Source organism: Siniperca chuatsi, linkage group LG14 (genome assembly GCF_020085105.1).
Source record: "Siniperca chuatsi isolate FFG_IHB_CAS linkage group LG14, ASM2008510v1, whole genome shotgun sequence".
Lineage (NCBI taxonomy): Eukaryota > Metazoa > Chordata > Actinopteri > Centrarchiformes > Sinipercidae > Siniperca > Siniperca chuatsi.
Genome location: NC_058055.1, coordinates 16,568,146 through 16,580,983, shown reverse-complemented (window position 1 = coordinate 16,580,983; position 12,838 = coordinate 16,568,146). Strand labels below are relative to the sequence as shown.

The 12,838-nt window shown below is 38.8% G+C and overlaps 1 protein-coding gene across 1 annotated transcript; it reads left to right on the top strand.

Moving 5' to 3' along the window:
- The first annotated feature begins 59 nt into the window (after positions 1–59).
- On the top strand, positions 60–12,812 carry slc13a2 (solute carrier family 13 member 2). The gene is made up of 12 exons (XM_044223200.1): positions 60–461; positions 2,237–2,365; positions 3,062–3,198; positions 4,518–4,774; positions 4,869–5,046; positions 5,153–5,275; positions 6,523–6,732; positions 7,381–7,481; positions 7,677–7,792; positions 8,871–9,032; positions 9,129–9,266; positions 10,426–12,812. Exons 1-12 carry the CDS (start codon positions 360–362, stop codon positions 10,555–10,557), a joined length of 1,785 nt encoding a protein of 594 aa, XP_044079135.1. The 5' UTR covers positions 60–359; the 3' UTR covers positions 10,558–12,812.
- The last annotated feature ends 26 nt before the right edge of the window (positions 12,813–12,838 follow it).

Here is a 12,838-nt window from a genome sequence, read left to right as displayed (position 1 = left end):
TCTCTTTTACTGTTACCTTCCCCTCTTTCCCAATAGCTTCATCAGCCTCTCTATCAAGGATTGTGATCTCTTTGGTGTTTAGTTAATGTTTGATATGCCACAAGATATAGAAAGCGTAGATTACATATTAGTCTCATTGCTTCAGCGGTTCCATGTGGAGCACATCTCTGCTTTCTCTGCTTCACTTGTGCTTTACCATTAGCTCACCTGACCTTGGTGTGTAGCTTAATTTTTACCTGTCTGCCCTTCTTTCTTTTCTTCATTTGGACCAGTTGGAGTTTGTCTTGATCAGCTGTTTGTTCTGAGTTACCTGGGAGACTTCTGGTAGTTTTTCACCTTTCAGGTTTGTCAGGAAAGTCATGGGCAGTTGGTTGAAGTGGCTGTGGTACCACAGAAACTACATCATCATTATCGTCACGCCAATTGTACTCCTTCCTCTGCCACTCATCATCCCTACATTGGTGAGTGTGTGTGTGTGTGTGTGTGCATGAAGGGTAAATTTTTAACTGAGAAACAACTGCACTCTTTTATTATGCTTGTTTGTTCATGTGGTTTCACATGCACATCAAATATTTGTCCTGAGGATTTGATATCCTTTGAGTACAACCTGTTCAACTAATCTGCCAACTTGCCTTCCAAACAGTTATTGCATAGTGGTACAAATAAATAAATGATCTAACCTTTGACAATGTCAGGTGGTTTTATAGTCGCAACTAGTAATCTGTCGCTAAAATGTCAATAAACATTACTGTGCATGTGTCAGTGGCTCAACTGGCAAAAATCAAGCAAAGTTTGATTTTCACAAGTTTCTCAGCCTGTAAAGGACAACATAAACCTTCAAACTTACATAGTAAATATTGAGAACATACATCTACAGTATTTAAGAACCTAATGTTACCTAACATTACATAAAAGTATTTATTCTGTAGCTTGTGTGTGGCCATTGAATGTCCGCTGCACTAATCACTCATCAGGTCTCCAATGTAAACCACTTAATCCAAAAGAAAGATAAAATATGTCTCCAAGGCCAAATTCCTAACATGATCACTAGAAACACAGTCACCTTATAAAGCCTGTGACGCAGGTTACCTATTATGTGTTTAAATGCTACAGCTGGACTCCTTCATTCATCGGCATATTGATTTTCTCATCTTCATTTTTGGACTTACTGTATTTGAAAAAGCTCTGTTACTTTATGATGGATGAGAGATAAAGGTAAGGTCATGTTGTACAATATAAAGTTGATCTTAAACCTCATTAGAATCCTTGTGCTTCAACACAGAGACTTACAGTGCCAATGAAGACACATAAAGATGGCTGCCTCCTAGATTTCAAATGGTTCCTTCGGCCAAGTGGGTGCCAAGTTATTTCCGCGTTGACCAGTGATGAATTTACATCTGGGCATTTTTCACTGCAGGACAGTTTAAACTATGAAAAGATGCTATAACATATGTATGCACCTAGTTTGGTGGACTGATAATAAATGAATAAAGATAATAATAATCATTAAAGGAATAGTTCGACATTTTGGAAAATTATTTGCTTTCTTGCTGAGAGTTAAATGAGAAGTATCTATGTTCTCCACTCTCATGTCTGTCCATTAAATATGAAGTCACAGCCAGCAGCAGTTAGCTTAGCTTAGCATAAAGACTGGAAACAGGGGGGAACAGCTAGCCTGGCTCTGTCTTAAGGTATAAAATCCACCTACCAGCACCTAAAGCTCAAAATACCTATTCAATGAAAATATGATGCATTTGATGTTAAAATGTACAGACTAATAGTATGTTATAGTTATAAATGATAGTAAGAGCAAAAATGCACATAAATGATACTGTTGCTTTGCAAAAGTGCAAAAGCATACACTCTCACTCAAAATGCAGTGGAAAACTTCGTGTTGGGGTGTTTAAACAATCAAAAAATGTATTTTACTGAGTACCCATAAAGAGTTATCACAAACTGTTTTATGATCAAGGGTTATTGCTATCTGCATGTGTAAAGTCTTATTGCCTTTAAAAGAGAGACTTGAGATAAGGCAAAGGACATGAAAGATGAATACTTTATGTACTTTACTGCCAGTGTTTGTCTGTCTTTGCTTCTGTGTGTCTTTGTCTGGGACAAACATCATTATCTATCTAAGTGTCTTTGCACATCTAAACATATTTCAGATGTAAAATGTTTGTCACTTCTCATTTAGAGAATTTAGCCTGAACACTTGTGTGTGTGTTTGTGTTTACAGCAAGCAAGATGTGCTTATGCTATCATCCTCATGGCTCTGTACTGGTGTACAGAGTGTATGCCTCTGGCTGTGACTGCCCTACTGCCAGTCGTCCTCTTCCCTATGATGGGCATCATGAAGGCTGGAGCGGTACAGTCCTTATTTACACTTTGGTGCTTCATTATGTGCCAGCATGTACCTGTACCTGTTATCGATACGTGTAACATCTGCATTTGGAGGGAAAGTGAGAGGCTAGACAGTACATGTAGCTTTATAGTTTTATAATGAGACACCACTATGTATGTGAACAAGTGATCAGAAGAGTTTAGAGAAAAAATGGGACCAATTTAAATCAAAAGCAGCTGGACTTGCTGTGTAATCTGAGTTTTTCCCCCCTCCTTGGATCAATTCATTAACAGATTAAGCTGCACTGATGTGTGGAAGAACATCTTCGAGATTTCAAAGCAATTTGCCTCACTATGACCTCATATTTGTCTTTGCTTGGTCCTCAAGACCAGAAGGTCAGAGATCCGGAACAGCTAGAAAACAGCTAAAGGACACCAGGAGAACAGGGCCAAATAGAGTACAATAGAACAAGAAATTTGCTTTGTCTTGAAACACTGCATACTGAAATGATTGATACTGATTTTACCTTTCAGTCAGTTCTTTTTAGGATGTATAGTACCTTTACACAAGAACAAATCTGCTGCTCACAGTGTTTCACTTTTATTGCTTATAAAACAAATTGGATGATACATTACCTCTGTATGGGACAGCGGGTTCACAGGTTATAACTTGCTGAGTTTGTTTTGCACATGTTTGAAGTTAGTGTGTGATCTGTTTCAGGTCAGTATTGAGTATCTGAAAGACTCTAACATGCTGTTCATTGGTGGCCTGTTGGTGGCCATCGCAGTGGAGCACTGGAACCTTCATAAGCGCATCGCTCTCCGAGTTTTGCTGCTGGTTGGCGTTCGTCCATCCCTGTAAGAAAGCCTTGTGATACAACTCACCTTTGTACACTACAGCAGACAGCAAAAAGAAAGCTCTGACTACAGGCTCAACAGTGCCTACAAAGATCTTTACAGTCTTGACTTGTTCACGTTTTCAGATAATTTATTTACAGTGACAATACATGTCAAAAAATGCTCAATTGATTACACAAATCCTCCATTCAGCACTTCTCATGATATAAAACTGGCTTTGTGTCTCAGGATGATGAATTTACACTGTTAGCCACTTTGGAGTGATTCCTCCACAACACATCTTATATATGGTACGGTGGCCCCGTGAGCTCAATGCACTGAAACACATGCAAATAGACAAAACACAAGCAAATGAAGAAAACACCTTCATCAATTTGACAACACAGGCAGCATTTAGAAAACACGCTGCAAAAACAGAAAACACAACCAGATACAGAAATGCTGCAAGTTGTCACCATCTGTGTTTTTTAGGTTTAACGTTCTGATTGCATGATTCAGACATTATCTATTATTATTTGAATTGGTTGGCCAGTAATCTGCAAAAGGCTAACACGTTAACAGAAAATATCTGCAGTAATTTCTTAATCACACAATCAAGACTAGAAAAAACTAACATCATTAGTTAATTTTTCAACACCACTGACGGATTGTCGACTTTAGCATCTTCATGAGCCAAAAACCATGGAAACAAATGTGTGTTCATCACTTTTAGTGTCCCATGGAAACTGCTATTTTGCAACTTTTTTTGTGTTTGACTTGTAGCATTTCTGTGTTTGGTTGTGTTTACAGTGTTTTTTCTAAATGCTGCACGTGTGTTTTTTTCATTTGCTTGTTTTTTTTGTCTATTTTTTCTTAAGTTGCAGTGTGTTGAGCTTTCAGGGCCACTGTAATTGGGCCTTCAAGACTCAAATTCCAAAAATAAAAAATAAATAAAAGGAAAAGGAAAACTGGGTGAATTTGGGTTATTCAATTATTCATCAAGTTCAGTTTCCCTTGTTTTGGGACCTTAAGAGAAAAGAGTTTCAGTAGCCTATATTGAAATACGACAGAAAATAGATACAATACTATTTTAGGACTGAATGACAAAATTAAATGTTTTTGCAGTACCATTTTATTGCGATGTAATAATTTTGCTTTATTTTTTGTTGTTGAAAAAATGGATGATGTTGTGAAGGAGCACAACAAAATGAATTCCAAAAAATGTTGAAAAATAATTCTAAAGTACTACGGTACACTTTTGATTAAGATCTGATCAACACTACCACTGTTCTCATGATTACTACCCTCATATTCATTCCTTTCACTACCCTCTCACACAGGTTAATGATGGGCTTCATGATGGTGTCGGCCTTCCTGTCCATGTGGATCAGCAACACGGCCTCCACAGCCATGATGCTGCCCATCGCCCAGGCTGTGCTGCAGCAGCTGAAAGACACAGAGGCCCAGGCGGACGCACGAGATTTCCAGGCTGCAGCCGAGGACAACCATGCATTTGAGCTCGAGATGAAACAAACTAAAGAGGAAATGAAAGGCGAGAAACAGCCAGACACCAAGTCTCAGCTGGAGGACAGAGTGTGTAAGTAAAAATGTCTGTTAGATAGATGAGATTATGGTTTTCTAGACAGTAACCTGTCAAATAACTTTAACTTACTGAATGTCTTGGGCTCCAGATGAACATGAGTGGAATCCAGAGTCACCGCAGGAGTCCAGGAGAAAAGCAATGGAGGCGAAGTACGAGCTCTTGACCAAAGGGATGAGTCTGAGTGTGTGTTACTCTGCCAGCATCGGGGGCACGGCCACGCTCACTGGCACGACTACTAACCTCATCCTTAAGGGTCAAATCGACGAGTAAGGCTTTAATAAACACAGGAGAATATTATTCCAGATAAGTAACAGCTGATTGTGTTTGTACCCCCTTTCCTCCTCTCACCTCTCCATCTTATCTTTTGTGAAGGCTCTTCCCTGACAATGGTGATGTGATCAACTTTGCCAGCTGGTTCGGCTTTGCTTTTCCCAACATGGTGCTCATGCTGGTGTTGACCTGGCTCTGGCTTCAGTTTATATTCCTGGGATTCAAGTAAGGCAACTTCAGCCTAGTACAGTCAGCCACAGACGTGAGCAATGAAGACATGGATGTTTTTCAGCATACTTATCATCATGTTTAAATGTTCATTTAGCCAACAAAAAAAAAGTCTCACTTACACCATGTGGTGTTTAGCCATGCAAATATGATTTATAAGAAATTTTGTTGTGGTTTTGGGGTTAGTTTTGTTATTTCCTGTTTTATCTTGAAAGTGTTCTGCCTCATGTGTCTTGTGTATTTTTACTTCCTGTCTTTGTTTGCTTTTCCCGTCAGTTTTGATTGTTTGCCCTGCCCTGATTAGTTTCACCTGTGTCTCGTTTTCTCCCCTGTCACAGCTCAAGATTCCTTTATTGTCATTCCTTCATGTATTTGCACACATAAAAAAACCCAAAATGCTGTTCTCCAAAGTGCCAGTTGTTAGTAAAAACAAAGCAATCATAAAAATAGTAACAATAGATAAAAAAATAGATAAATTAAAGACAAAATCATACTGGTGTATGTAAAGTGTAATTGTGCAGTCCAGTAAGTTTACTTGTCAGGTGTCTGTAGTGCATGACTTGAATAGAAGGGAGACATTTTTAATGTTATTAATAACACCTGTGTGTTTCTTACGATGACAAGTCAAATATCTGCAATGATAAAGGTCTATTATGTAACTAATTACAGTTACACAGGCAGCCAGTAATCTGTGATGGGATTCATTATATGCTAAGTATAAGTATACCAGCTTTACTAATTTTGCACCATTTTGTTACCATTGTGCTGACAGTTAAAGTTAGGAAAAGCTGGATGAGATGTATGGTACAAAGTGCAGTAAAAGAGCACAAGCCATTATCAGGAGCAAATCCAGGCTACCATTTATTTTTACTACTGCTATCAGGTAAGCGATCTTGCAGCATCGAGGCACACACCATTCGTTTTGAAAACAGCTTTTATCCTAAGGGAGTAAACCTTTTCAAGACTTTTTATTACACGGCTCAGTTTTTCTTTTTAGTATTTGAGGAAACAGTGAAGAAAGCCATTGTTTTAGTAATGAACTAACAATTTTCAATAGAGAAACTCTGTCCAAACTTGGTATTCCATATAATGACACCACCGTGAAAAAATGCTGAAAATCCATGGTTCTCTCTACCTTAAAGTTGCAGTTCATTGAACTTAGTCCACACTTAGAAAATCTTCAAACATATCCTTGATTGGTTGACGAATCTGCAGCATCTTTGCACTTTGCATTTTCTCCTCAGCCTGAAGCAGTCATTTGGCTGCGGCGTGAAATCCGACAGAGATAAGGAGGCGTATGCGGTGATGAAGCAGGAGTACAATAAGCTGGGTCCCATGAAGTTTGCTGAGGTGGCGGTGCTCACCATCTTCGTCCTGCTCGTGATCCTGTGGTTCACCAGGGAGCCGGGCTTCATAGACGGCTGGGCAACAGTGCTCTTCAATAAGGACGGAGCGTGAGTCTTTCACTTTCCTGACTTTTTTTTTGCCATAAATTTAAAGGAGAAGTGCGGTCATGTTCTATGTTTTCCTTATTGTCAACAAATAGACCAAAAACCAACAATGAACTGATTCTACTAACAAGTATTGTCTGTGTAGCCAAAGCCTGATATAACTTATTACTTTGTGCCATTGACCTCCATTGTTGACTTGGTTGGATTTAGAGAATGATCATGGTTTGGGTTTTAATTTGTACTTTGTTAAGGTTTGGGAAACATTGTGGTTTGGGTAAAAATTACTTCTTCGTTATGGTTCGGGAAGAACTGCGATCATGGTTAAAAGAAACCATCATTGATTGTCAGTAGGAAATGGGAAAGGAACAGCGATCTCCTGTGTTAAAGTCTGATGTTTTATTGACCCAGCATCCTTCCTTTCCTTTTACTTTTTCCCCTTGGATCTCTCCATTTTATTCTTCTCTCTCTTTTTCCTTGTGCAGAAATCCTGGTCCTCCAGTTAAATCATTTGATCTCTTCAACACAAATGATTTAGCAGTTTTACATCAATGAATAGTTTCTACATGTTTGCACTGTGACAAAACTGGGAAACAGAGCAGCAACATTAAATAAACAACAATATGTTGAACAATGTTATCTTGTGTCCCTCAGGTTTGTGTCAGATGGAACTGTTGCTATCTTAATGTCGATGCTCTTCTTCGTCATTCCCTCCCAGCTGCCCAAGTGTGGAGGCTACGGTTACAATGACGCAGGTGAAATGTTGATTTTAACCCCACTAATCACATTTTAGGAGAAAAAAATCCCTGATAATACAATGCCTTTAATGACGTTCGTGTGACCTAAATTTCAGCCCAGTGGAGCATTGGGTGATGATTACCCAGCGGATATGACACTGCTCTTTCAAACTAATTACTGTTTCATTTTCACACTTCATCTGGGTCTCACAGGTAAGATGGTGAAGGCTCTTCCCACTCTGCTGAACTGGCAGGTTGTCCACGAGCGAATGCCCTGGAACATAATCCTGCTGTTGGGAGGAGGCTTCGCTCTGGCTGCCGGCAGTGAGGTAAACAGCCATGAACACTGTGTTCTCCTTTATATTGTGCTGAAAGGATTTATTGTGTTATAATGTGTTTCATATCACTGTAAGTTTGGGTATTTGACTGTTGGTCAGAAAACTGGAGCGTCACTTTTATACTAGGTAGTTTAAAAGGAAAGGAACTATAGTAGTTAAAAGCCCACCAAAAAACTTAATCAACAGAAAATATAAAATAAAATTTCACAGTACCACCCACACTGCTTTATTAATAAGTGATTTCTGGGATATGCAGTACAGAAACTTCATAGAATTAATTATGTAGCATCAAAGATGTTACCAAATTAATAATAATGTGGAGAGTGAGTCCCACTAAAACAAACTTTTTCCTGGTTCCCTCACAGTTTTTCTGCCATCTCAATGAAGGAGAAACAAGAGTCTGCAGTCATGCTAGCAGCTCTGTGAGGCTGTAGCCTATTTAGACACAGCTGTGCTTTGAGCTAAATGCTAACATCACCATGCTAACATGCGCACAATGACAATGCTAACATCATAATGCTTAAAGCAGTATAATGTTTACCATGTTCACTATCTCAGTTTAGCAAGTTAGCATGCTAACATTTGCTAATTAGAACTAAACACAAACACAATTTAAATTAAATGGCAATCCATCAAATAGTTGTTGAGACATTTCACTTAAAGCCACAAATGTGAACCTCATGAGGAAGAGGAAAATGTCTGAGAGGAAAAGTTAGGTGATCTCCAAAGTGAATGTCTGTACCAAATTTTGTGCATTAAGTAGTAATCCATTAAGTAGATGTTGAGATGTTGAGATTTTTCAGTGGATAAGTGATCCACTGGTGGCACTAGATGAGGAGTCATGGGATCATCAAGGTCAGCAGAATGAATCCTCTAGTGAACATGAATGTATGTACCAAATTTTATGGCAATCCATCCAATAGTTATTGAAATATTTCAGTCTGGATCAAATTGGTGGAGCGACCGACAGACATTGCCATCCCTAGAGCGACACAGCTATCATGGCAAATAACAATAGTAAGACTTTCTCAAAAAGATCAACATTTCTGCTTGAAATATTTGTTTACAGGAGTCAGGTCTGTCCAAGTGGTTAGGAGAGAGCTTGGTACCTCTGGAGAAAATTCCCCCCTTTGCCATCTCGTTGCTGCTCTGCCTGCTGGTGGCGACATTCACTGAGTGCTCCAGTAACACAGCCACTACCACCCTGTTCCTGCCCATACTGGGCTCAATGGTAAACAGAACTCAGATGTCCACATGCACACACACACCGGCATTAACACACAGCGGCTCCATGTATTTAACTGTGCTGTGTTGGTGTGTTTCTTAGGCCACAGCTATTAAGATACACCCGCTGTATGTGATGCTGCCCTGCACCATCGCTGCCTCTCTTGCCTTCATGCTGCCTGTGGCGACACCACCCAACGCCATCGCCTTCTCGTTTGGAAACCTCAAAGTCATGGACATGGTGAGAATCACACACATATGCAGTCCGTAATACGCAATCTATGTTACAAATATAATGTGAGCAAGGTTTAGAGATGAAATATGGTTGTTCCCATGATTCTTGGATCTAGTTTAAAAGAAGATGTGTCTTTGTTGAGATAGGAGGGAGAGTGTCCTTTACACAGACTGTAGAAAAATATAGATGCAGGACAGATGACTAGACTTCTAGGTTTTTTTAAGAGATGTTTTGAGTCTAACGTTTTGGGGTAATGAGATGGTGGGCTGTGGTGGAATGAGCCAGAAAGCAAGTATGAGTGTGACAGGCAGACATCTATCAATCAAACAAACACACCCCCTCAAAAGTGCCCCTCTTTAAGCGTTAGTGTCCTCTAAAATAATTACCAAAATAGCCACAAGACACACATCAGTGGAAGTGATATGAGCTATTGAGACCCAAACTTCTTCACTGATTTTGTGTTTCTTGAGAGAAGCTTTTTAACACATAACCTTCAACACACCAGAGTTATTTGGAGCCAGCAGTCACTAAAGCAGCTGCATTTTAAGGCCCTTTCTTATTGGCTTTAGTATTGGGTTATGGTGGTTGCCACTGTGTTCTTGAACTCCTGGGCCCGTATTTATATCTAAAGAGCTTACTTAGAAGTAAAAAAGTGTGAGCAATAAGACATATTTATCAAGCAAGTTACTCCTACTTACAGCAAAATGTAAGAGTCACTCTAAAGTGATCACATGATTAATCACATATGTGCTCAAAGCAGGAATAGGATTTACCCACCATCCATGGATCACATTTCTAATGATATAATTAATTTAATTAACGCGACCTAGACCCAGATAAGCATCAGAAAATGGATGGATGGATGGATTAACCAATTGCAAATTATTAATTAATTTAGGTTCATTTAAGTTTTTTGCTAAAATTGACTCTTGCCCATTATGAGATGTAGTTGTGAAAGCTAAGGTCTACAGGTCCGATGGTGCTGACTGAAACTCTACAAAAAAGAATTGAACAGCCTCCTGCACACAGTCCACTGTCGCAACAATTGCACTTTAAGTTTATAGGTGTATAACTTAATTCACTGCTTTTTAAGACCTTTCATGACCTGCAAATACCCTGGTTTTTTAACTTAACTCCTTATGGATACTGATATCTGTTCCTCCAGGTGAAAGCTGGCTTCATGCTGAACCTCATTGGGATTTTGACCATTAATATAGGCATCAACACCTGGGGATACGCCATGTTTGACATGGGCACCTTCCCTCAGTGGGCCAACACTACACATACCCAACCTTGAGTAAGGGAGGATGGAGATGGAGAAAGGGAATTGGATTTTAAAGCCCCCGAAAGCTCGTCTTCAAATTATCCGTATTTCTCTATAATATATATTCATGACTAAATAAGCAACAATCAAAGTAAAAAAACAAAAAATTATTTTTGTATTATTTATTAAGAGTTTAACAGTCAAAAACTAAGCTAATCTGCTTCATCAGGACTGTGTGGTGGTAGTTTGATCAGATTTAATTGAGAGTGACAGGAACGACCCACCAACTGTCATCAGATTCTCATTCAAATGTCGCTCAATCCTGATTGGTACATGGAAGTACGTGACATCACCTTTTTCTTACCGAGTCCCGCCCACTTCAAACCAACGAGAAGAGCACTGACATCTCTCGAGTGAGATAAACTGTTTAAACTTTGGAAGAAAATGTGTGTGTTCATGTAGGATCCCATCAGTAGTAAGAAGCTGATTGAGAAAAAAGGTTTACAGGGCCTTTAAAGGAACGAAGAGAAAGCCACTTTGAATTTCAAGAGCTGTAGCAGAAGCTTTGATTATTATTATAGAAAGAAGGGGAGTAAATGAAAGGTTGGTTACAGTGAATTTGGGAAAGAAAATAAAAGTTTAAAGATGAAACTGATCCAAAATAAAATACCATTTAGACCCAGTTTCACTCAGCAGTGGTGCACTACCACATCTGAATCAATGTTTTAATTATAAACAAACCTGTTGGTTGTAAAACCAGGACTGGATTTACAACCAAAACTGAGCTCAACTTGAGCACTATCAGACTATTAGCTTTATTATTAGACAGACTCTCCTGTTAGTGTTCAGTACTTCCTCGTGTCATTCCAGTGACCATTAGAAAAGACTGAGGCCATTTCCTTGTACACATTTCCCTGAATGTGATGTCATCTATTTATCACTCACAAATAATTTAAAGATGCAGTGCACTATGTGTTTGAGTGATTATTCAAAAATAATGTGATTATTCTGAGTGATGTTGTGTTTCCAGACAATGTGTAAATGAGCTGAAATTGAATTAATTGTATCAGTTAATTTAACTTATTACAGTGGTCCTTTTGTTGGACCTTAAATCTTTGTTTTTTGTTGCATATTTAATTTTTTTATCAGTGTTTCTGTCACATTGTTTTTACCATGAAGAAGCATTGACTTTATATTTATCTTGTAATTTGTAAACGTCAAAGTGGCATACTTTATCTGTATATCGTCAAGGGAACATTTTAATCTTAAATTGCAAATACGCTCCTTAGATGAAGGAAGGCGGAAGTTATTAAAGGAATAGGAATTTGGGAAATATACTTATTCATTTTTTTTTGCTGAGAGAAGATCGATACCACTCCTAAAATTGTACGGTAAATGTGAAACCACAGCCAGCAGCTTCTGGCTATAGCTTAGCTTAGCATAAAGATTGGAAACAAGGGGAAATGGCTAGCCTAGCTCTTTCCTAAGCTAAAAAAAAAACAAACGAAGAATGCCTACCTACTCACAAATTAACAGTTTATATCTTGTTCTTGTTTGTTTAATCTGTACAAAAACAGAAGTGTGAAAATGTTATGTACCGGATTATTTCTTGACCGGGTGCAGTGACTTCCTGGAGTGCCCAAGCCACATAGCCCCCCGTAAAACCAAAACTTGACATTTTACACTTTGGTTTTTGCATGGATTAAACAAAGAAGATACAATTTATTAATTCGTGAGCATTAGAGATGATAGTTTCTTTTACCTTCAGACAGTGCCAGCCTATCTGTGTTCTCGTTTTTCCAGTATAGTATGCTAAGCTAAGCTAGCCATCTCCTAGCGCCAGCTTCACACTGAACGGACAGACATCGGAGTGGTATCAATCTTCTCATCTAACTCTCGGCAAGAAAGCAAACGTATTTCCCAAAATGGCAAACTATTCCTTTAACAGATCCACTCAAGTAATTAGGTGGACATGTACGCAAAATGCAGGTGACACTGAAAAACATCCTTTGCATTGAGGAAGGTAAAGCGCACAAATTAGTAGCAGGAAGGTGTTACTATTATTGTGTAAAGTGAGTACAGATGAAAAAGTTGGTTGAAGGATAACTTTGAGATAAGAGGCTGCCAACAGGATACGATCAGGGTCAGTCTCTATAGTGGTTATTACAGGTGAATGTAATAAACTGAAAATGTAGGAGAGAGACAGAACGTCCTAGCAGAGTAATGTGTTTCCCGCTCATTGCAACTGTTTGTATTCTGAAAATAAAGCATCATCATGTGAACAAGTGTATGCTCTCTCTTTCATTGGCTTGAC

What these genes read in the sequence shown, in the direction of transcription:
- slc13a2 (XM_044223200.1), top strand. Translation starts at nt 360, where the DNA reads ATGGGCAGTTGGTTGAAGTGGCTGTGGTACCACAGAAACTACATCATC. An exon ending in GTTGGCGTTCGTCCATCCCT is followed by an intron (nt 3,199 to 4,517) that starts GTAAGAAAGCCT and finishes CCTCTCACACAG; the next exon opens with GTTAATGATGGGCTTCATGA. An exon ending in CTCTTCAATAAGGACGGAGC is followed by an intron (nt 6,733 to 7,380) that starts GTGAGTCTTTCA and finishes TGTGTCCCTCAG; the next exon opens with GTTTGTGTCAGATGGAACTG.